The sequence below is a fragment of the Hyla sarda genome, chromosome 1 (genome assembly GCF_029499605.1).
Source record: "Hyla sarda isolate aHylSar1 chromosome 1, aHylSar1.hap1, whole genome shotgun sequence".
Classification (NCBI taxonomy): domain Eukaryota; kingdom Metazoa; phylum Chordata; class Amphibia; order Anura; family Hylidae; genus Hyla; species Hyla sarda.
The window spans coordinates 537,758,016-537,784,385 of NC_079189.1; the positions used below are offsets into that span (position 1 = coordinate 537,758,016).

Consider the following 26,370-nt stretch of genomic DNA (forward strand, 5'->3'; position numbering starts at 1 on the left):
AGTGACTTTAAACCAGTTTAAAATCACTTTTAAATTCGGCCACTAGGGGTCGCCCTCCTAGTGGCCGAATGCATTCGGCAGTGACGTCACTACAGAATTTCGTCTCATTTGAGCCTGGCAAATGAGTCGAAATTCCAGTCACTGCGGTGCTCGCTCCCGCCTGTCAATCAAACAGGCGAGAGCAAGCACAGTGAAATCCAGGGCTGCGCATTGGCTCCCTGGACTCTCACACTGGCCGCCTCCCTGCTGCATATTCTCCCTGCAGCAGGGTGGCACATGGCTCTTACCTCTCCTTACAGCCGCGGCTCCAGTGGGGATACGCCGCCTCCTCACTGCTGTGTCCTGTCATTACCGGGGGGAGCGCGTTATACGGAGAGGGGGGCGCCATTTACAGGAGGGCCCATCACACACTGAGCAACAAGCGTGTGCCCGGCTTCCTGTCATGCTCCTACACTCTGGTAACTCTCTCTATGGTTCTGGAGGACTTTCAATCCTCCAGAAACATAGAGACAGTTTCCAGAGTGTACGGGCATAACAGGAAGCCGGGCGCACGCTTGTTGCTTGCTACGGACCCCCGCTCATGGTCCGGCACAGGTGAGGGGGAGGGGGCGATATTGGTCGGGGGCTGGGTGTGTTCCAACACAGGGTGCCTCCAGTTGTTTCACCACTACAACTCCCAGCAAGCCCTGACAGCAAATAGATGTCAGGGCATGCTAGGAGTTGTAGTGGTGAAACAGCTGGAGGCACCCTGTCAGGAGAACTAAGGGCGGAAGTCGGCCCCCAGCAGCCATCAGTGACGTGGTGCCTGCTGGGGAAGTCTGCCTGGTAGTGACTGGCAGACAAAATGCCATTTTTAAAATAATAAAAAAAAAAATAAAGGCAGGGAGGGGGTTAGGGAAAGATGGGCAATAGGCAGGGACAGAAAAAGAAAAAAAGAGGATGGTGGGAGCTACCCTTTAACTTCAACAAAGTTGATCGCCGCGTCTAAAGGGTTAATACCAGGCATCACCGTGATTGGTGATGTCCGGTTTAAGCCACGGGTCTCCACCGCATGACCCCTTGTTATATTGTGGGAGCAGCTGACTGTACCTGCTTGGCGACAAACTGGTGAGAGACTGAAACTTTGGGAGCCATTGCTGGCTTTAGGTGTGCTAGACCTGATTGGGGGGAAACTAGCACATAATGTGCACACAGGAAATAAAAGAGACTTGTCCACTCAGATCCTTGCTCAGATACTTGAATTTGCCAATTTCACCCTATCGCAGGTTCCATTGTCATGGCCAATCTTATTCATATCTTATTTATATTCATCACATCTCAATGGTTTTACAGTTATGGTTTGTCAGTGTTTAGTCATTTAATAGATGCCTTTTTTAAAACTTTTAATGGCCACTGTTATGCTTTTTTTTATGGTGCTTGGGGGTCATTGAATATGGAGCGGGCTGAGGAGCTGAACTGGCTGTATCTTACAGCTGCATCTGCCTTCATTTTAAAGTGGTATGCTGGCATTTTAAGGGGATATTCTAGCTCTTTAAATGGCTCTTTTTGGCTCTACAAATGTGAGACAAGGGCATCAAAGTTAGTTTTGTTACTAATATGCTTGCCTCTGATTGGTGGATGGTATCAAACTTCTTTGATGGGGGTACACAGGACATGCCCATTTACCAGCAACACGAGCATAGACCCTTGGAAAGTATGTCCATTACTGTATGAGACTTAATTACTAAAGTACCTTATGTTGGCTAACCCGCTTTAACATGCTTTTACAAACTGAGGGCGACCTGACAGGCGCCACGCCTGTCCCAATCAGCATCACAGCAACACAATCGCAGCCTCCATGTCTGCCTTGTAGACTACACTAATCCAGTCTGCCTGAGGCAGAGCACCAAATTCACTGATCAATACAGTGGAATAGTATAGCCATGATGAGCGTGACAAATCTAATGATTGCTTAAGACAGTCCTCTAAGGGGACTAAAAAAGTGTTAACCCCTTAACGACGCAGAACGTAAATGTACGTCCTGGTGCGGTGGTACTTAACACACCAGGACGCACCTTTACATCCTTCACATGACCGCAAGCACCCCCCCTGCAGCCAGGGACACCGCCGGTAATGGCAGACATGAGCGATCGCGTTTATGTCTGCAGCTAACCCCTCATCTGCAGCAGTGCAGTCAGAAAAATGGATAATCTGATTGCCCGCAGCTCTGCCGTGGGATCCGATCATCCATAATGGCGGATGGAGGTCCCCTCACCTTCCTCCGTCCATCTTCTACACTCATCTGCCTTTCAGAAGACCAGAGCAGAAGATCGCCGATAATGCTGATCAGTGCTATGCCCTATGTATAGCACTGAACAGTATTAGCAATCAAGTGATTGCTATAAATAGTCCCCTATGGGGACATAAAAAGTGTAAAAAAAAAGAAAAATAGTAAAAAAATTTAAAAAAATCCCCTCCCCCAATAAAAATTTAAAATGTCCCTTTTTACCATTTTATCCCCAAAAAGTGTAAAAAATAAATGAATTAATTAATAAACATATTTGGTTTTGCCATGTGCATAGATTTCCAAACTATCAAAATGTAATGTTAATGATCCCGTACGATAAACGGTGTAAACGTAAAAAAAAAAGTCCAAAATTGCTGCTTTTTTGTCACATCATATTCCAAAAAAAATGAATAAAAATATATATTAGATAAGCAAATGTGGTATTAATAAAAAGTATAGATCATGGTGCAAAAAATTAGCCCTTATACGGGAAATTTTTTATTTTAAACGTACTAATTTGGTTAAAAAGTTTGAGATTTTTTTAAAAGTAGTACAATAGAAAAGTATGTAATCATGGTATAATTTTAATTGTATTGACCCACAGAATAAAGAAAACATGTAATTTTTACTGTAAATTGTGCAGTGTGAGAACCAAACCTTCCAGAATTTGCAAAATTACGGTTTTCTTTTCAATTTCCCCACGCAAATAGTATTTTTTTGGTTGCGCCATATGTTTTATGGTAAAATGAGTGATGTCATTACAAAGGAGAACTGGTTGCGCAAAAAACAAGCCCTCATACTCGTCTGTGGATAAAAATATAAAACAGTTATGATTTTTAGAAGGCAAGGTGGAAAAAACAAAAATGCTAAAATTATATGGGCTGAGTCCTTAAGGGGTTAAAAAAAAATTCAAAATATTAAAAATATACCATCATTAAGAAATAAAAAATGAAATAAAAAATAAAAACTCAAATTTCCCCCTTTTCTCATTTGACGTAATGGAATATGGGGAAAAAAGTATACCAGAATTGCTGTCAGGGGAAGGGGTTAAAAGAGAAATAAGTCAAAATAGCAAAAATAAAAAAATCCTATTAGTCAATGACAGGACAGAAAACTAGGACAATATATCACAGGCAGACAAACCGGCCTTGATAAATGAATCTTGCGAAGTCATTTTAAGGAGAGATATCGCTTTGGTTTTTACACAAGACGAATATTTCTTATATTTTGACAAGCCTTTGGGATTGTATAAAAAGAGAGATAATGGATAAGTGTTTCTATCCTCCGCTCCTTAAATACATGTTTGCCTCCTCTGATATTTCCTTTCGCAGTAATGAACTATTTGCATAACAGCTTTCTGTACATAATCCATCATTTCTCACTCTGAAGTTTAACGTAAAGAGCTGTCACTTCTTAACACAATTCCAGGCAAATATTGCAATCCCTCTGCAGCCAGATAGGTCATAATGTATAATTTCATTGTTAGCATTAGTGAGCCTTCACTGTCTTGTGGATCCGTATCTGCGGCTGCCCATTCCCGATCCTAATGCCCCATTATCCATTACAATTTAATAGATACAGACTTTGATGTACTCAAAGGGGACTATATGTTAGAGGGTCACTAATGCAGAGAGAAATAATTGGGCGCGGTGCATGGAAGGGTTACATTAGTAACTGCACCCACTCAAAGACTGAAATTTACAAGAACCTATTACTGATCTATGCCTCGGAAATTAAGAAGGATTAAATGACTAATGATAGAAGACAATGCCTACAATTAATCTTTCACACTAATAAGGAGGTTATTAAGATAATGTTTGATACTAGGGTACAGTAGGTGGTTAACATGCAGGAAAGGTTGGGTGTTGACCAGGGGTCTCAAACTGTGACCCTCTAGATGTTGCAATACTTCAACTCCCAGCATGCCGGGAGTTGAAGTTTTACACCGTCTGGAGGACCACGGTTTGAGACCACTGGTGTAGACAAACTTATCTCACTTATGAAATAAAAGTCTAAGGAGATGTTGGGGATTATTTACTAACGTGATCCTGACTCATTTTTCTCAGGTTTTGTGCCCAAATAGTGTCACACGTTTCATGCGACACAATTTGCGACCAAAAAAACCCCCAAAACACTCCATTTTACAGGAAAAATCCAAAGAGGGGCATGGTCGCATTGAAAGAGGGCGTGTTCCTGACAAAAGGGGCGTGTTCCCGACAGTTTTGAAAAATGCCAACAGATTTACTAAGGTTTCCACAGAAAATGTGGTGGATTTGAGCTGGAAAAACCTGACAGATCAGAATAAATGTAAAAAAATAAATAAATAAAACATAGGGAAAAGTGCAAAATGTATGGAAACATTAGTAAATACCTTGGAAAAATCCCTGTCAGGAATCAAAAACCACAAAGAAAACTCCACTCCACTCTTAGCATCAGCCATTGGGATCCCAGTGATCTCTGGGCTGGCACCGCGACGTTCTGAACACGGAATCTTGGAGCTTCCGCATTTGTGATGTCACACCACTCCCCTCCATTCATGTCAATGGGAGGGGGTGTGATGGCTAGTACATAGCCATCACACCTTCTTCCATAGACATGAATGGTCGCCCATTATCCGGCACGGAGTAGAGCTCGCTCCATGCACCGGATGACTGGGGTGCCATGCTGTACCGTTAGGTGCGTGCCCTTCTTTGGATAGGGGATAAGATGTTTAGGGGTGGAGTACCCCTTTAAAACTTTAGAGAAGGCAGATCTTACCTTGCCAATGTGAGACTCACGGCAGTAGGCAGGACAAAAACGGAGATAGTGGATCCGCTTGACCTGTGTGGCAGATGACATGGGCCGTGCCAGGGAGCAGAGTCTAAGGTGTGCTGGTTTTCACCAGAGCCTGCCCAAAGAGGGACGGTCTTGCTCCGGCAGGCGGCACCCAGGTCGCTACCCCTGGCACGACTCGACCACACAGGAAGCTGAGGTGATGCGAGGCACAGGAGGGATTCGGCAAGACGTGGTCTGGATAGCAGGAGGTCAGGGTTGGCGGCAGAGGTGTGTGGCCAGAAAATGTAGCAGGAGGTCAATTGACAGGCGGCACTGGAGCAGGGTCAGGACACGGAGCAGAGGGTCTGGACACGGCAGAGCAAACACAGAATAAGCTTTCTCTATGGCACAAGGTTAACAAAGATCCGGCAGGGGTATGTGGAAGGTGTAGTTGTAAGACATAATTACGGGCGCACTTGCCCTTTAAATCTGAAAGCTCCAGCATGCCAGCGCTGAGGGAGGACGGAGAGGGCAGAAGAGAACGGAGGTGAGCGATGCGCTGGGATTCACATCCCGCAATGCGAATCCGAGCCCTGCAGGCTGGGGAGGCGAGAGAAGGGGAGCACTCTGGGTGTTTGGCTGGAGCGCTGGATGTTACAGCCAAGCTAACTTATTGTGATTTATTTTTTTCCACTTTTGCAAGACAGTTCCGGGGACATTTGGCGGCACAACTGGTGGTGGCCCTTTCATGCTGTTTAGTCGTGAAGGCCATGAGTGCCTACCCTTTAATCTGGCCCTGACTGCTTAATAACATTACACTTCAACACTATATGTATGCCTGTACTTTGCAGGCTAACAGGACTCATGGGATAACCCTTTCGAGAGACAATTGGTGTCAGAATCAGCAACATAGGTGTTTAAATATTTCCTCATTAAAATGGTTTTAATTAGCACATTTTTTACACTCAGGGCATTCACATACAACTTATCACTAGCATCTCTAGACTTGTTCATAGGCAGGAGAAGGTTTCTAAGTGAGTCTTTAAATAGACACCACACTTTCAATACACTATGCATAAATCAATAGCACAACTTATTAGAGGAAAATGTCTTTCTCTACCTCTGATGCATTTTTGCCATTCCTTTTGTTGGGCTGTTTGGTCCTCAAGGATTGTTTAAATGTTTTTTATGTGTACACTATGTGGTGCTTGTGTGGTTGGTCCTGTGTTCTTCCATACTGGGTTGTTGGGGCTGGCACCTCATTATGCTTGACAGTAACATTGGACCATGTCACTTTGTTTGACAAAGATGACGAGTCATTGTCGTCAGCTGACAGGAGCAAGTAAAAGTGGGGATGTCACTTTTGGAATATCATTTTTTATGATGCCAAGACACAGCATTGCACAGAGTTTGGTGTCTATCACTAGAGGGAGTACATGTGAGGCCTACACCTGCTGGCCTGTGCTTTAGGTTTGGGAGGATGTAGGCTTAGATGGCTGTCCACTGAGTGTAGTGAACAGAGAAGTGATGAAGATGACATGAAGCCTAGATTGCTAAGAGGAACCCAGAGTCCTGAGATGTACTTTGAAGATTGTCTAGCAAGGTCTGCGGAGTTTCTCAGAATTAGACAGTGGGCTGACCTATAAACTGAGCATACTTCTAAGTGGGGACTGGGATGCACCTACTGTTGAGGATTACTTCAAGCCGATGTCTGCGGAAGTGGAGAACCACCATGCTCAACCCATGGTGAACATTGAGCTATACGGCTGGGATCTCCAGACTCCATGCCGTTAGTGTACATTCTGTAGACTGCACCAGGGGGAATATGATTTTTGTATCACTGCTAATTTAAATCACTGATAAAGTAAAGCTAAATATTGCAGTAATTCTGCCATTTGTTGGATCACTTGTCTTTATTCTATATGGACTTGGGGGGATATTTATCAAAAACTGTGAAGAGGAAGAGTGGTGCAGTTGCCCATGGCAACCAATCAGATCGCTTCTTTCATTTTTAAAGCAACCTGTGAACAATGAAAGAAGTAAACTGATTGGTCATGGGCAACTGCACCACTCTCCCCCTATGTGTCGGAGGATTAGGGTACGTTCACACGAGCAGACCCACAGCGTATTTTACGGTGCAGATCTGCCACTGAAGGACACCTGCATGGTGGCTTTACATGTGCCTGCTCAGAGTGGCAACACGCCGCTACGAGCAGACACACTGAAGCGGTGCACTCCCCCACTCAAACTGCTCCATGAGCTAGGCAGAATGCAGCTGCGATGTGTGAGTATACTGTTCATGCGTGCTGCGACTCGCACATAGCAGTGTGTCTGCTCGTGGCAGTGTATTGCCGCTCCAAGCAGGCACATGTAAAGCCACCAGCGTAAAATACATTGTGGGTCCACTCGTGTGAACGTACCCTTATAGAGACTTCTCTGACAGAGTGAGGGAACGCCCAGGTGTGCACTAACTCATCTGAATACTGTTGAGGCTGAATTCAATCCACCTTGGATGGGGTTAGTTCTTGAAAAGTCTGCTGGATTGACTGAGGTATTGGACAGAAGGGTGTAAAACCTGTAAAGGGTTGCTAGCCTGAGATACTGGGGATACGTCTGCCAGGGCTTGGATAATAGATTGATATACCTTGGTGTATCTGTGTCAGACTGAGACAGCAGGATGGGGTAGTGTTGTATGTATCATTGACGAGAACAGACCTAAGTTAGGTGGTGGCTATTCTCCTGTTGTAGTGACTGCGCTTCTGGTGTATGTTACACTCAATATTTGTTAGTTTGAATAGTTTGGGGCAGCTGAAAGTAGGCACCCTCCCTGCGGTTTTGGGTGTTAACATAAGGCATGTGTAGTTTACTGTACAGAAAGGTCTAATAACGTTCGAGTCCGAGCCTTACTTTGTGTGTTGTGACCATTTAGTTTTTGTAAGCTTTTGTGCCCTCTGCATTTTCTGAAACCATTAAGTTGCTAAAATAAAAGTTAATTTCTCTCTGAGCCACCATTTTTCTCATTTAGCTGTCATTTTATGAGTTTCTTCTAATCTTAAATTAGAAAGTGGGTCCCGAGGAGTTAGGACTTTTCCATTCCCATCATTGTTTTGTGATATCCCAGTATGGGATATGCATCTCACAGTCCTATCAGCTTGAGTCCCTGCATGTCCCTCCAGGGCTCACCTGCACTGTACCCCTATAATCTGTATGATTGTATATTATGTGTTGAGGACTTTTGATATGGTCCTATGGTTGTTAGTCACATGATAATGGTTGTCACATGTGAAAGTCACATATTTTGTTACCCAGAGAGCACCAGGTGACCAGATGACCTGCAACTAACCTAGGGGCTTCTTGCTCAGGCCCCCTTTGTAAGAGGGGGAGGTACTAAAATCTCTATCTTCCACCACACTTTCTGCTGAGGTCAAGTTCAGTCCAGACATCTCAGAGCCAGTGTCCGGCACATCTGGAGGCCTCAAGCCTAAATTCCAGCCAAAAGTCAGTAAGTCAAGTCATCTCTGTCTGCTGTCACTATCTTCAGTCAAGTCAAGCCTATTATATTCAGTGTGGCTGTCACTGCTGTCCAAGTCACTGCAAGCCCCAGCAAGCTGCAAGATCTCCTGTGTTACTGGTCATCTCTCTGGGATCCTGACCTAGCTGTAAAGACTGTACCATCTGTCTACCTCAGTAAAGCAACCATTAACCCTAACCTGGCCTTGGACTTTTATTTGCCCTGCCTAACTAGGACTAGCGGTGCTACCGTTCGGTTGGTTCTCGGAAAAACTACATGCTGGCATCACGAACATTTCAGGGTTAACACCATCTGCCCCTGGGATACAACATCTGCCCCATACACCTCACAACGCACCCCCCCCCCCCCCCCCGTGGCTCACCACAGCTTCTGATACCAAGACATAATATTAATAAGGCAGTTGCTGTTTCGGGTGCCCTCTATATATGCAACTGAGCATCAAGAAAGACTAGAAGATTAATGCTTATTAGAGCTTGTAAAGTATTTTACTTGGTTTTAGTAGCTGTAAATTTGCCAGTAAAGCACCATATGGTTCCTGCAATCATTGGAACCCTCAGGCAGCACTAAAATATTCAGAGGTGAAACACATACTAAATGTACCAAGCACTGGCCCTTTCTATTCCACTTTTTTATTGTCCATTAGTATAGTGGTGTTAACATTAATCCAACCATTTCATTATAGATTTCTCAATGGGGAAATAATTGTCATTTGTCAGATGTGTCAGTTTCACACTGTGCGGTGCAATTATTATTCTTTACTTAACATATACACTGACACTTGCATGTAGTTTTACATTAGCCTGCTGTGTAGAATGGACCTTGTTCTAGCTCATTAATAATTCACTTTGGTACAGATGTCATGTTCTTAGTATTCTTATTTGGAAGGTATTTTACAAGTGAGCACAAGTAAATGGTCTCCTTTCCTCAAATCCCAATGGATATTTGTCAGTCTTGGTGTACAAGCAATGTATAAGTGATCTCTGTTATAGTGTTCCACCTTACAATACACTTAAAAATACATAATGGTCACCATAAAGTACAAAGGTATTCAAAACATTAAACTCAAATGGAGTCTATCGGTGTTTATAACTAAGTTATCTAAGTGTACATAACATACCGTCTGGAGAAGAAAAAGTTTAGTCTCAAGCGGCGACACGCCTTCTTTACCATGAGAACTGTGAATTTATGGAACGGTCTACCTCAGGAACTGGTCACAGAAGGAACAATTAACAGCTTTAAAACGGGATTAGATACATTCCTGGAACAAAATAACATTAATGCTTATGAAGAAATATAAAATCCCATCCCTTACCCAATATCGCACCACACCCCTACCCCTTAATTCCCTGGTTGAACTTGATGGACATATGTCTTTTTTCGACCGTACTAACTATGTAACTATATAGTACAACATTAAGAAAATGCAAGAAAAGGATGAGAGAGGTAAATCAACCCTTAAAGGGGTTATCCAGCAGGAGGGCTTTTCTTTTTCGAAGTATGCCCATTGTGTAATATATGAAAAAATTAGAGATGTGCGAACTTTTGAAAAATTCGATTTGGCCGATTCGCTGATTTTCCTAAAAAAATTGGTTTGGTCCGAATTTATTTGTGGTGAATCTGTATTAAAAATGGCTATTTCTGGCCTACAGAGAGTCTCAATAGGGGTGTAGAACACTTTGCTTTGTTCTAACATGCATAGGGAGTGTGCTGTGTTAGTGAAATAATACTGTTATTCAGTATGACATGCAGATTACAGGCATTGCTATTATAATCACTGCCGCAAAGCGTCTGGATGTGGCAGATTTTTTATGTAATTTTTATTTTATTTAATTAGAATTTATTAAAATGTTTTGATTACCCTTTCTGGTGAGCTTCAAGCTGGCGGTCCGCCGTGAGACGAGCTACCACCTGTTCTAGCCCCTGCCTCTCAGCGCACCCCCATACTCTAAGTGTCCACTTAAAAAGGGAGGGACTGCAGTACCAGCAACTTGGACAGGAGCACATTCAGCTTCTGTGCCATTGGATAAGTGGGGGCATAAAGCTAGAAGTGGCTGCAGTGAAAAAGCTTGTACTTGTGTCTTAAAATTGAGCTTAGGTCCTCCGCCAGGAGATATACCACCTGTTCCAGCCCCTGCCTCTCAGTGTCCCCTTGACTGAGAAAGTGTGAATGTTTCATTTAATCAGTTATGGTTCATTGTTATCGCTCCAAGCTGTTTCATTGGATTCATGTGATAATTCCACAGGTAATATTACGGCGACGACCATAGGGCCTCAGTCTTGAAAAGATTACATAATTTTTTTTAAATTTCAGATTTATATTAGATTCCCAAGTTTAATGCCCCAGTGTTTACTTTGAACTAATACTGTATGACCACAAAACCCAAACTAACAAGGAGTCACATGGCGGCACAATGATAGAGCCTAGAGGTGGCAGCAGCATGAGGAGACCATAATCTGGCAGAATGGCGCAGCCTGGAATTGGCGGCAGCAAGAGGAGACCATATAGCGTCTGAATGACACAGCCTGCAGCTTGCGGCAGCATGAGGAGACCATAGGGCCTCACAATCCCTAAGATTTAAAGATGAATTTTAACATTTAAATTGAAGATTTATGGTAGCTAGTTCTACCATGAAAATTTGTAGGTAATGTCCCAGGCCTAGCAGCATCAGTAAACCAAATAGTGGCTGAATGACACAGCCTGCAGCTCGCAGCAGCATGAGGAGACCATAGGACCTCACAATCCCTAAGATTTAAAGATGAATTTTAAAATTGAAATTGAAGATTTATGGTAGCTAGTGTTACCATTAAAGTTTGTAGGTAATGTCCCAGGTCCAGCAGCATCATTAAACCATATAGTGGCTGAATGACACAGCCTGCAGCTCACGGCAGCATGAGGAGACCATAGGGCTTCACAATCCCTAAGATTTAAAGATGAATTTAAAAATTTGAAATTGAACATTTTTGGTAGCTAGTTCTACCATGAAAATGTGTAGGTTATGTCCCTGGCCCAGCAGCATTAGTAAACCATATAGTGGCTGAATGACACAGCCTGCAGATCGCAGCAGCATGAGGAGACCATAGGGCCTTACAATCCCTAAGATTTAAAGATTAATTTTAAAATGTAATTGAAGATTTATGGTAGCTAGTGCTACCATGAAAATTTGTAGGTAATTTCCCAGGCCCAGCAGCATCAGTAAACCATATAGTTGCTGAGTAGCACAGCCTGGAGTTGGCAGCTGCATGAGTAGAACATATAGTGGTTGAATGGCACAGCATGGAGTTGGCATGAGAAGACCATATAGTAGCTGAATGGCACAGCCTGGAGTTGGCAGAAGCATGGGGAGACCATATAGTGGCTGAATGTCACAGCCTGGAGTCACTGGCAGCATGAGTAGAACATATAGTGGTTGAATGGCACAGTATGGAGTTGGCATGAGGAGACCATATAGTAGCTGAATGGCACAGCCTGGAGTTGGCAGAAGCATGAGGAGACCATATAGTGGCTGAATGGCACAGTCTGGAGTTGGTGGCAGATGAGGAGACTATAGTGGCTAAATGGCACAGCCTGGAGTTGGCGGCAGCATGAGTATAACATATAGTGGCTGAATGGCACAGCCTGGAGTTGGCGGCATGAGGAAACCATATAGTGGCTGAATGGCACAGCCTGGAGGTGGCAGAAGCATGAGGAGACCATATAGTGGCTGAATGGCACAGCCTGGAGGTGGCTGAAGCATGAGGAGACCATATAGTGTCTGAATGGCACAGCCAGAAGTTGGCAGAAACATGAGGAGACCATATAGTGGCTGAATGGCACAGCCTGGAGGTGGCTGAAGTATGAGGAGACCATATAGTGGCTGAATGGCACAGCCTGGAGGTGGCTGAACCATGAGGAGACTATATAGTGGCTGTATGGCACAGCCTGGAGTTGGCAAAAGCATGAGGAGACAATATAGTGGCTGAAAGAGACAGCATGGAGGTGGCAGCAGCAGCATCAGGAGTCTTGAAAGTGACCCGGTGGGGAGCAATACCAGTACCCGGTGACGAAGGTGGGTGAAAAAAGGTCTGATGCGTAGGAATGTTTGCAACTGGGGAGCAGCGCCTTAAATCTGTTTGGCACTATCCATATTTGTGAAGTGTTGGTATGGCACCATGGGCAATCTACTCTGATGCATCTGGCATTGGTGGGGGGGGGGGGGAATCCTGGCTGATCCCTGCCTGATTCATCTTCTCAAAGTTCAGTCTCTCCACATTTTTCGTGGACAGACGAGTTCTCCTCAGGGTGACTATGGCCCCCGTCGCACTATACACCCACTCTGATGGCACACTACTGGCCGAGCAGGACAGCTTGTCAAGGGCAATCTCTGCTAGTTGTGGCCACAAATCAAGTTTGGCTGCCCAGAAGTCCAGTGGATCTTCAAGGTGTGTTGGCATGGGCATGTCAAGGTATTCCACCACCTGCTGGTTGAGGTCTTGCTCCAGGTCTACCTGCTGCTGATGTGTTGCTTCACTATGCGGGTGAAGAAAGGTACTCATCAGCGACTGTAGACTCAGGCTGCTGCTGATGGAGCTGGTACTGCTCCTGCCACCCCACCCCTCCCAGCAGCCATGGCAGTGGAAAGTGAGCGCATAGGACCCCTTGAGTCAGACCTGCGAGAGGATAGACGATGGTGCCGATAGGCATCAGCCAACTGACTACGTAGGATGCCTCTAGTAGGTCAGTTTGTCTTCCCTCTCAGTGGGTGTAAAAAAAGGCCCTCATTTTGTGGTGGTAACGAGGGTCCAATAAGATGGAGAGCCAGAAGTCATCCCGCTGCCGAATGGTGACAATTCGGCGGTCACTACGCAAGCAAGTGAGCATGCATCATTCTATTTGAGCAAGAGACTCGGAGGGACTCCCTGCCTCCATCTCTACTCTCCATACTGCCACGGTGTGTCTGGGTCCTCTGTCTCGCCTTCCTCATAAACCTCTAGCTCCTCTAGCTGCTCCTGCTCCTCCTCTCCTGTCAGAGTACTAGAAAAATTGCCCATTTGGCGAAACCTAAACTATGCTTCACTGTGCTCCTCCCCCTCCTCCTCCTCCTCCAGTTCAGCCCCCACAGGGCTCATGTAGCCGTGAGATGTAGGCATCACGTCTCCATTGCCATGACCAGCCATCATTTCCAACAAGCTTTGTAGGAAATGAAGCAGTGGAATAACATTGTTCATCCCGTAATCCTGGCGACTTACTAACAATGTAGTTTCGTCAAAGGGCCTGAGCAAACAACAGGTGTCACGTATGAGCTGCCACTGGTTCACATTGAAGTTACACAGGGGAGTATCCCTATCCGCTTGGATCATCAAGAAATCAGTGATGGCAAGAAATCAGTGATGGCTTTTCTCTGTTCGTATAGTCGGTCCAACATATGGAGGGCGGAATTCCAACATGTGGCAACGTCGCAAATCAGACTATGTTGGGGGATACTGTTCTGACGCTGCAGCTCAAGAAGGGTGTGCTTTGCGGTGTACGAGTGGCTGAAGTGCATGCAAAGTGGATGAGGAAGTGGCGTTACCTGTTCAACTTGGTGTTGTGGCTGTGCAGGAACCACATTCACCCAGTGAGCTGTAAAGAACATGAATTGTCCCTGACCATTGTTACAGCTCCAGACGTCAGTGCTGCTTTGCACTTTGGTACACACCGACATGCTCAAAGACTGGACCGCCTTCTGTTCCACAAAATTGTGCAGGGCTGGTATTACCTTCTTTGCAAAGAAATGACCACTTGAAAAGGGAGGGACTGCAGGTCCAGCAACTTGGACAGGAGCACATTCAGCTTCTGCACTCTTGGATGAGTGGGTGCATACTGTTGTCTCTGGGACGTGGCTTCGCCGATGGATTGCTGGCAGAATGACTGACTAAAAGTGGGAGGAGCAGGAGCATCTGGAGCGACAGAAGGAGAGTATGATACACAGCTCCCTTTGGCTGAGGTGGTGGAGCCTTGGCTGGCTGAAAGAGGGAGCGGCGTGCCACTGGGTGATGCAGAAGGCTGGACAACTACATCGGAGCCACGGTTCTCCCAGGCCGCTTTATGGTGGAGCAACATATGTTGACACAGGGCCACGCTTCACCTTCTGCCGACACATCTTGCATGTGGCTATGTTAACCTCCTCCAGATGCTTGATGAAAAACTGCCACACCACAGTTTCTGAGTAGCTGATTTTACCACCAACAGTCCGCACTAATTGACTGCTACTGCCGCCAGCTCCAGGAACCCCTGCTCTACTACCTCCTGGTAAGGTTGGCTGCCGCGAAGCAATTGGTCTGCCCTGGGCACGTTTGGCTCCAGAATTTCTACTTCTGCCACCATGCTGACTGCCAACCATGCTACCGCCTTGCTAGCTCAGTTGCTGCCTCACGGGCAACCTGCAACCATTTTCTCCTGATGATGATGAAGCCCCTTCTCACCCGTCTCCCAATTGTGATCAACTTCATCATCATAAACGGGTGTCTGCACATAACTGATGTCCTCCTCAGGTTCCTCAACAGTGTCTGCTTCAGCACCCTGAACGCTGGTAACACCACCTCCCACGTCACTCTCCTCATCACTACATGCCTGCCAAGCAGAAGAAGTGGCGGATGTCTGAACCAACAGCATAAGCTACTTCTGTAGGGGAGGGAACAGCATAGGACAGAGGCAATTGGAGGACAGGGACTGCTCCTGGGCCATGCCAACTGAGAGTTGTGTCTGAGGAACCCACCGACTGTTGACAGGGGGTATCAGATGTCACTTGTGATTAAGTGGATGACCGTGTTAACCAATCGATGATGGCAGATGGGTTGCTGGTCGAGACACGACCGCTAGCTGATACAGGGAGCTCATGCCTCTCGCTGCGACTCCTGCTGCCACTTGCCCCTAGTCTGCTGCAACCTCTGCCTGCGCCTGATGAATTTAGGCCTCTACCACTCCTCTGTGCACATCCTGGCACTTCTCTGCCTGACATACTTAGTGCGTATATGAGGGGAGTACAATACGCTTAACTACGCTTAGAACAGTATTTGTCTAGAACACCAGCCGGTGATTACTTTTTCCTGGACTTTCACAGTATGTAGGCCCTTGACAGATTAACAGGTACAAAATAGTACACTACTTAGATGTACGTATGTGGTATGTACTTATGAGGGCAGAAAAATGTGCTACAGTACACTTTAAAAAAACGTATTGGAGTAAAACACCAGCCGGTGATTACTTTTGCTTGGACTTTCACAGTATCCAGGCCGTTGACAGATTAACAGGTGCAAAATAGTACACTACTTAGATGTAGGCATGTGGTATGCACTTATGAGGGCAGAAAAATGTGCTACAGTATGCTTAAAAAACTTATTTTTGCACAACACCAGGAGTACACAACAGTTGCTGCGTACTAAACCCCAAATTGCACTCTCTCAAAGACTATTAGGAATTGACTGCAAGGTATTATACCGTCTACAGACTAGTATACCCAGCAGACCATTTGTTGTGGAACAAAGACACAGAATTGCGCATAAAATTATTCCTCCATCCTCTGCTAAGGTTTATGAAGCTAAGGCAGCTTGTTCAAATGTATGAGGAAACACACAGCTCTATGCCCCTCTCTGTAATACAATGCTGTAGAGGTACTGGGAGGTTAATGACTGCAGTAAAAATTATTTTCAATGAAAAAAGTACTGCTCTCTGTCCACAAGAACACTGAGGTGACTTGGAGGTGAAACGCTGCTGGAAAAAGCTTTTCTGTGTGACACACACACAGGCTGTCTGTCTTATCTCTCTGCAGTGTAATGAATGAAGTAAGGAGCCGGAATATGACTGCTGATTATATAGGGCTGTGACATCACAGGGGTGACTGGCAGCTGATAGGCTGCATCCTGCATGTGATTAATGGTCATCCCACCTACCCGCCTTGCCTTCCCACCTTCCCAGAGTTCCTTGCCCCAGGTCCTCACATGTGGATCCGTTATTTTAGGAGCCTGGACCGCACTAAATGGAGTTTAATGAAGCGATTCGCGCAATAGAATTGCAGCGATATATGCATTCATTGTAAATCAAATTTTCCATGAAATTTGTAATGAATTCGGATTCACTCATCTCTTGAAAAAATAAACCTCTACTTACCTCCAGCACTCCTGCAGTGCCTCCGGTGTCCTGCTCCGGTCCCCAGTGTGGTCTTCTTCCTGCTTCTGGGGCCCAACAATTCATGCAGTTGCTCAGCTAATTGCCAGACACAGCAATTTCCCACCTCGGCCAGTGATTGGCTGAGCGGCAGTATGACATATTGGGCCCAGGCACCGCTCAGCCTATTATCGGCCAAGGCAGGACATTGATGTGGCTGGTGATTATCTGAACTGCAGTATGACATGTATGGCCAAAGTTAGATGTGTTATATTGTGTTAAAATACAATAAAACAATAAAACACACCAGTGGCAGAGCATTTTTAATGTCTCTGCTCTATTAGACCTTTATTTTTCCATACAGGTTGCCAAACCTTTTATTACTGTCACATTCACATGAATGGGTCCTGCAAAAATATATGCAGATGCTGCAGAACCAGCCCTATTCATATGTGTGGTGATTGTTAGCTGCAGAAATTTCTGTGAAAATATGTTTGTTTTTTTTAAGCTCCCTACACATTTTCACATCCTGACAAACATATGTGGCCAAAATCTCTAATTGTTCTGGGATTATCAGCAACATCACTGGTGAACGCATGGGGGCCAGCATGTGGAAACATGGCCTTATAAGGCCACTGTCATTTGAAAAAAACGTTTGATATAATTTATATAATAACATTTTATGTTTATTTGTATTATACATTGATTAAAAAATGTGTGTATTTTGGGTGAAAAAAATGCTGTCTTGTTCATGCAGCTAGTGTGGACAGGAAGTGTGGCTGGGTAAAGTGAGGCTCTGTGACAGACCCCCGACTCACACAGCAGACTGATTGACAAGCCGGAAGCCTGCACAGAGCCCTGCTTGTTCTGCCCACACTTCCTGTATTTGTCACAAAAAAATGTACAATTAAATAAAAAATGTTTTGCAAATGACAGTGTCCATTTAATGTATTTTTTTTTTTTTTTTTTTATTGCCCAGTAAATTCTTTGTCAAAATACAAGATATTTTTAATTTGGAGAAAGTGATATTGATATAAAGGGAAATATATCAATTCAAAATATATTTCCAAGCATCCTAGTTGCAAAAAATAATAAAGAACATACATAGTAGTTTTGTAGAGAAATTGTCTATTGTCTACTGTATGTCCCTTGAATAAAAGGGGTACTCCACTGCTCAGCATTTGGAACAAACTGTTCCGAACGCTGGAGTCGGCGTCGGGAGCTTGTGATGACATAGCCCGCCCCTCATGACATCACGCCCCGCCCCCTCAATGCAAGTCTATAGAAAGGGGCATAGACTTGCATTGAGGGGGCGGGGCATGATGTCATCAGGGGGTGGGGCTATGACGTTACAAGCTCCCGGAGCCGGCTACAGTGTTCGGAACAGTTTGTTCCAAATGCTAAGCAGCGGAGTACCCCTTTAACTATTCATTTGTTTTTGTTAAACTATACCTGTGCTGACACCAAAATGAGATATAAGTGCACTAGACACAGAGAATAAAAATGAATTAATCTTTATTGAAAACACATATAAAAAAAACAGAAGACATATTATTAAAAGTGCCAGAAGACAACAGAAAAGTAGGTAATCAGGACCCTATGAGCATGGATACAAGTTAGAATACAGAATTGCAATACATGGCAGCATAATGCAATCAAGGAGAAAAATGTAAACTGAAAATAACTCCAGCATCAGCAACAGGAGTGATCCAAGGGTGCCAGACCATTATCTACCCTAACCCCAATGATTGTTTCACTACAGACGAGCTTCCTCAGGGGGTGTGATTAAACTGGAGTTCATTATTTTCAGTTTACATTTTTCTCCTTGATTGCTTTAGGCTGCCATGTATTGAAATTCTAACTTGTATCCATGCTCATAAGGTCCTCCATACCTACTTTTCTGTTGTATTCTGGTGCTTTTAATAATATGCCTTCTGTTTTTTATATGTGTTTTCAATAAAGATTAATTTATCTTTATTCTCTGTGTCTAGTGCACTTATATCTCATTTTGGTGTTGCATATCTATCAGTGCACCCTTACCTACTGTATGTAGTAGGATATTTTTCTATCGATGACCATTATACCTGTGCTGAATCAACTAACACAATATTTTATCATTTCAGGTCAACGCAAATTAAAACATACTCATGGGACAATGCTCAAGTGATATTGGTCGGTAATAAATGTGACATGGAAGATGAACGAGTGGTTTCGGTAGAGAGAGGGAAACACCTAGCAGAGCAACTGGGTAAGTGGCAGAGATTTTCAGCACATTATAACGATGGTTAGTGCACTTTAAACACATTTTTCAGGAAAGCTGTCATGTGTGTACTTAAAGAATGGATGTATTTTAGCCCATTATCAAATTTTTACTTTTTTGCATATTTCACCAGTATTACAATCTGTAGGATTTATCTCTATTTTTTAGTCGTCCCCGAGAGTTTAGACCAGCTACTATCATATCCCTCATACACTGCACACACACAAAAAGGAGATCATACTCCCTTGTAGCTCTTTAGTATACCTTCAAAAGAAGCAGCAGCACAGAGGAGATAAAAGAGCAGTACTGAGCAGTGTAAGCTGTGATTAAATCACTGGGGTGAGATATAACACTAACCCAGATCTTTCAGTCATGCGCAGGGGCATAGATACCATAGCCAAAGACCATGCCACTGTTATGGGACCTGTGGTGAGAGGCAGAATGTCACTGAACTCCTTCTGCTTCCCAACATAGAGCTCTAGCATTTTTCATCAGTCAACAAAATGCCAGTTGTCTACTGTGAATACATTGAATAATATGATAGTTAAAGTGCACAATATTTATTAATTCATATTGATGTTATTGACTAGTATTTAAAAATGAAAAACACCTTTCTATTTACATAAATATTGAAAAATGTCTACCTTAGCAGGGTGTGCATTCTGTTGATAAATCTGTTGCTCACTAGACAGAGGAGAAACTTTGTACACTGCTTACAGCACGCATCAATATTAACAAACCATAAAAACATTGCCGTAAAAAAATCTTTAACAACATGGAATGTGTGATGACATATTCTTCATTGATATTTTATATACCCTAACACCGTCCAGGTATACAGACAGATGAACCTCTGTTATAATGTATAACTAATATATTGGATCCATCACTTCCACCCCTTTTACTGTGACATCTTCAAGAATTGTTCTCTTTCTTTTTCAGGTTTCGAGTTTTTTGAAACAAGCGCTAAAGATAACATCAATGTGAAGCAGACATTCGAGCGCCTTGTGGATATCATCTGTGACAAAATGTCGGAGAACTTAGAGACGGATCCAGCTATTACAGCTTCAAAGCAGAGCACAAGACTGACAGACAAGCCCCCTCCACAGCAGCCCAACTGTGGATGTTAATGCCGTCATCTAGTCCTCTTCAGTGTGTTCTATTGCCAATAAGTATTTAAAAAAAAAGTGGTCCATACACTTTACATTTCTACTGTCTAAGTATCTGTTAAAAAAAAAGAATTTTGGCTTGTTTTGTATGGTTAGCTGATGAATGGTGGCCTGGAGGTGGAGACCTTCTAATAAATGTTCCTGCTGTTTGCAAGTTACATGGCTTTGTATGCTCTGATAATTTACATGTTCTTCACTCTTCTTGTTATGTTTGTCCATTGTGACAACTGTCCTTTTTTAGGACTATTATATGCAGAGTGAATGGCACTTTCTCCTGAATGTTACCTAATGTCCTGTTCATCTATTACTTTTGTTGTTATGTATCAGAATTATTATTTGGATTCATTTTATTACAATTAATATGCATTTAACTGAAGTAAGTCAAGGTCTATATTTGGTCCAAGGGTTCTTTTTTTCCAGTGCTACCACCCTGTATGGTGCAGAATATTTTCCAGGTTTCTAGGTAGGTGCTCCTACATAGAACTGGGATGGAGATAAATGAATATGCAGTGTTTAAAAAATAAACAAATAATTTAATAAATACAAAACGGGGCTTGGGGAACTCAAAGAGTAAAAGCCCCATTGCATAAACACTGATAATTGTGTTGGTTCACACAACACTCACCCAGACTCCCCAGTCTTGGTCTGGTGTAATATTGCGTCTATGGCATACATGGCCTTGATCAGGTTATGTACAGTATTAGATATTCCCTGTCTATAAGCATCCCCTGTATATTTGCTCTATTAGGGCATTGGGCTGTAAAAGAGCAGCTGCTGCTGTAGCAGAACTAGTCCCAAGTCAATCTTCTCCACGCTTCCATATGTAAACTAGGTTATTGAGCTTTGCCTAAGCCAATACTCATAATCATTGTTATATACATATATATATATATATATATATATATATATATATATATATATATACTGGGAAAACAAGAATAGCTATCAGCTCTGTCTTTCTTAAAATATGGGTTTCTTAGATAAGACCTTCGGCAATATGAAAATTCTATTCACTAGAACAAGGTAAATTGTGATCTTTGCCCCTGACCCAGCAGTGGGTGCTTCTTTACCCAATATTCAAATCGATAGAGCAGGTAAGTAGAAGTTTGCTCAACTTTATTTCAGATTGAAGCTTAAAAAATTCCTGCCAGCTCTGTTTCAGTAAATAATGAAAATAACAATTCTTGAGCATTTTCTGCATTTGTCTGCATTGTACTGTTCCTCTATTATTATTCATAAATTGACAACTAGGTGTTACCAGAATGATGGCTTTTCCAACCATCTCCAGCTTTTGCAAATGGCAGGAGCTGTCTGGAAATATCAATGGGACAACCCATTTAACTTATGGGAACTATAGAAAGGTAGAGTCTAATCTCTGATTACATTATATACAGTCTAAAGGTACATGTTTTTATGACCTTGTCTTAGGTTTATTTTATAGCAAATGGTGTTGCACACATCCTATATTGTAGATAGTGTGTGTATGGTAAAGGAAACAACTGTTTTAAAGGAACGTGTCCATAGACTGTAAAGTTCCTCTACATAGCTTAAATTGTAGCACGGTGGTTTGTATGAAACATATTTAGCACTAGTTATCATTAAATAATAATAATAATAATAATAATAATAATATATTAAATTATCAATATATCAGTGTGTCTATATCCATCATGAAAATGCATACTGAGAGTAACTCAAGCTATAGAAGTACAGAGGAAAAAACTACAGTCATCTATGCTAAATTAAATGCATCAATATATGCTATGTAATCATAGATAAGAAGGGTTAATACAGCCATTCATGCCTTACCACTAGTGTTGAGCACAAATATTCTTAATGCAAATTTTAATCGCGAATATAGGCACTTAGCAATTTCGTGAACATTTAGAATATAATGCTAGATATTCGTAATGACGAATATTTTTTTTATTTTTTTTTCAAATTCACATTTTTATGCAAATTTTCCATGCAAATTTTCCATGCGAATTTTCACATAGAAAAAAAAAAGTGAACGAACATAGCGAATATGCGGATTTCGCGAACAAAGGACGAATAATCATCAATATATTCACGAAATATTGCAAATTCGAATATGGCCCCTGCTGCTTATCACTACCAGTTTGAAGATGCGATACATCCAACATCACCAATAAAAGCTATTTTTATAACAGTGACAAAAAAGGTACATTAAAGCAGCTGGCTTAACCATTAAATTCATTGTCCCAGTTATTCTTAGATGACTATCGATAATCCAGAAAGAAGTTACAAAGGACAGATTATGGCAATTGATACTACTGGGGTTCAGGTAAGGATAAGGCAAGAGAAGAATAATTACTATACCTTGACAGTAAGCCAGTGCCAAACAATGACAACTACAATTTCATTTTGCATTGTCAATGTGACAGCTGTTTATCTTGGCTCAAGCAGGACAATTCTGTCATAAACCATCTGTCTACTAATGATAATGAGGTGACAACCGTACTTTTCCCCGTAGGCTGTAAAAATAGATTTTTTTTGTTTGACAACTAGATGTTATCTTGTATATAAATATTTTTCATGGGTAAACATGACAAACGGACATAAAATGTGGTCCCCGAGAGACCGTCTATGGAAATGAGCAGCATGTGAATGATCAATATTCCTCCTCTGCTTCTTTTTCCTTCGGGAGAGAGTCGGAATGTTTTGTCTGCACTGAGGCCTTAATATGTTAAGGCAGTTTCTTAGCGGTAGATGCCTCCGGGAGAGTGTGACCCATCTGGATCACTGAGTCTGTGAAAATGCATATATTTTATTTGCTGGTGGTGTCAGAGAAGATGGCCAACAAACATCAGAGCTAAGACAAAGATTTCACATGTTTTAATATAGTGGTATAAAAAAAAGGATGCAGGAAAACAAAACAAAAGACGATCTTATGTTTCCTACCTGGAGTTTATTTTTAGATGTTACCACTGAAAGTCGTCTTACATTTACATACAGACATTATGTAGTGCACGAAGAAAGAGAAGAACTCCAGCTCAGCTCAGGAAGATACAGCTTTATTCACATCAACGAGGCAACGACTAAGGCCAGCACCTGGCCGAAACGCGTCACTTCCTCCCTGTTACCTGTTGCCTCGTTGATATGAATAAAGCTGGAGTTCTTCTCTTTCTTCGTGATTTATCCTGGTGAGGTCCACACCCACTCCGTGCCCAGCATCCAGACTAGGGATTGAGCCGGGATATCTGCTTTCTGTTTGATTATGTAGTACAGTATAAAGTATTAAAGCAGTGGTCCCCAAGCTCTACGACCCACAGCTAACAAATACGCACAGCTAACAGTGGTCCCCAAGAAACTACTACCCACAGCCAACAAATACGCTCTTCATGAGGCCTAATGTTCAGATATAATACATATAAATCATTGTTAACATATATTCTGATGACAAAAGTCATTAGAAAGCTAAAAGCCAAAGTGTTGTAGTCAATTAATTCATCTCTATAGATTCTTTGTCTAGAATTCTAAATGTCTTCTCACTGCCTACTGCACACATTCTATCATTATAGCAGATTACGACTTTATATGAAACACTTAAAGGGGTACTCCGCCCCTAGACATCTTATCCCCTATCCAAAGGATAGGGGAAAAGTTATTTGATCGCAAGGGTCCCGCCGCTGGGATCCCCAAGATCTTGGCTACAGCACCCCAGACATCCAGTGCACGGAGCGAATGTCGCTCCCTGACGGATGTCTGGCGATGCTGGGTGGAGAGTTGTGAGGTCACTGCCCCGCCACGCTGGTGACATCACTGCCACGCCCCCTCAATGCAAGTCTATGGGAGGGGGCGTGACATCCGTCACGCCCCCTCCCATAGACTTGCACTGAGGGGGCGTGGCTGTGACATCAAGAGTGGGATGTGACTGTGACGTCACAAGCCTATGGCGCTGTACCCGACGCTCTAAACGAACTACAGGTGCAGCGGCGAGATCACGGGGGTTCCCATCAGCGGAGTAGGGGCGGAGTACCCCTTTAACATCCTCTTCCTGATATCACTTTATATTGATTCCTGTTCTCCCACAATGGGATATGCTATGACAGATCAGACAGTAGTTTGTAAAATGAGTGAACTTGTATGTTTGCAACAGCTGAAGGTCCATAGTTTGGAGATTACAAGTGTAGACCCTAATGCAAGATCCATGACAGCGTCCTTTACCTATCATGTGCCCTTTAAAATATTGATGTATTCTTATGTGGTGAAGGGATATTTGGGCCCCCTTAAGCACCTGGGTTAGACTGCTACCTCTGCACCTCCCTATGGCTACAGTCCTTTTTCCAGGAATTATTCCGAAATGACTACTGTGCTATTCCCAATCTATTGTTTGCCTAAAATGTAGCATTTACTATAAACAGGATCAGTTTTATTTGGTTTTAATATTATGCAAACAGTTCAGTCTTGGTTATAATCAAAATATTTTTAGTGTAATTAATTAATTGTACCTATATAGTATATTTCTAATTATATGATGTACACTTGCATGTGTATATACAGTATATATGTATAAATGTGTTTGATTAATTTGACCTAAAAAGATATATATTTGGGCAATTTGTAAAAATTTGATGACATTGGTCGATTAGTTTCCTGTATTGAGAATCTTGTTGCAAAGTGTTTGTAATATTATAGGTATGTGGTTTTGTTCTTCACTATTTACATATGTTGTTGTACATAGGTTGTTTTTTTAAATACAACCATCTTCTAGCAGATTCACACCATACATTTCGATTCTGCCATAAAATATGTGACATAAACAAAATCTGAAATGTATTTTAGAAAAACAATCTAACAGTAATAATAAGTCACTTATGCTGCTGAAAATTCTGATTAATAACAGGTTGATTCTAAAAGTTCTTAAAAACTTTGTTCAGTCTTGTCATTGGTAACCTGTCCTGCCAATGCTTAAAGAGAGTGTTTAGTTGTGACCTCCAAAAATATATGTAAGTCTGTACAAATAAGGCTTCTTTCAGACTGCTGTTAGGACACGGTGAATGGGATCCATCGAGACCCGTTGTTGCCCTTTGTGCCCCGTCCCAATAATGACCGTTTAAGGATGGGGCACAACAGCAGTGTGAAAGTAGCCTAAGTGATGCTTACCTGCTATTTATGTTCCTCAGTGATTCCCGCATGGCTACGGTTTTACTCATCTCCATTAGGGCAGAAGTGAGATGCAACCAGCTTAACTTCAGTGTTTACAGGGTGTCTGAAGGAGTCTGAGACACATTGGTTCAGGTTGTTGCCTTGTCCCTCCCCCTGCAGCTTGGCCTTCTCGAATTTGCTCCTGTGCATAGACACAAGCCCATCACAGGCTCAGCAGGAAGTCGGTGTATGGAGAGCCGATTGCTATAATAGCAAAGGCGAAATGATTATAAACTACAGACTGCTAAACCACCAATGAGAAGAAGGTTATCAGGTAACTGCCCCAGGTATACTATAGTACATGATCCTGTACAAGATGGCGCTTGGGAGGTCCTATAATTTTAGTACAAAATAGTGCTCAGACTGGGTCTTCATAGTAGACCACGGTTTTAGGTCCAGTGGGAAAACCGCATACGGGGCAAAAATAAGCCGACCGGAGTCAGCATTTCACTCTGGTTGGCTCATTGAAATACATTACATAGGAGCTACATACGTCTGGTATACAGGAGCGCCCGGTTTTAGCTCCCACCAGTCGTATATGGTCCTGTATTGGTAAAAATGTAATGCAAACCCAGCCTAAGATGAACTTTAGATAGGGAAAAAGCAACCACACAGGGTGCCTAGTGCATAATCTTTTGGACAGAAAAATGTGTTAGGAAAGATATTATTGTGCTCACCTGGAGCGCATGTAACCCAAATTAGCTGGGTACAAGTGCCGATTCTCAGAGGAGGTGCAGAGCCGTGGGGTAGGGGGTAGGAGCTGAAATCCATCCACAAATAGTGTAAAGCCAGAAGTACGAAGAAAAACCCCATAATCTTTTAAAAAATGACATCTTCGTGTCTGCCATCTCTGGAGCACTACGCCTGCAGGGGGGTTTTCTTCGTACTTCTAGCTTTACACTAAGATGAACTACAAATCTCAGTCTCCATGCAGTCCTACTGCCACTCAGAACTCAGGTTTATTGATGATCTATCAGTTTTACCTACAGTAAATAATAAATAAGTACATCTGTATATGCTATTTTATTAAAATTACCCACTATGGAAATAAGAAGTATTTCTATACAGGCAAATGATCTTGAGAGGAAATCTAAAGTG

The 26,370-nt window shown here is 42.8% G+C and overlaps 1 protein-coding gene across 2 annotated transcripts in view; it reads left to right on the forward strand.

Moving 5' to 3' along the window:
* The window catches only part of RAB3C (RAB3C, member RAS oncogene family), a 172,961-nt gene extending 150,284 nt beyond the window's left edge, over positions 1–22,677 (forward strand). For both annotated transcript variants that reach the window (XM_056540873.1, XM_056540868.1), the window contains exons 4-5: positions 18,798–18,922; positions 19,877–22,677. In XM_056540873.1, the coding sequence (XP_056396848.1) occupies positions 18,798–18,922; positions 19,877–20,064 (313 nt within the window). In that variant the 3' untranslated portion in view covers positions 20,065–22,677. The remainder of the gene's footprint in view (positions 1–18,797; positions 18,923–19,876) is intronic.
* Positions 22,678–26,370: the final 3,693 nt, after the last annotated feature.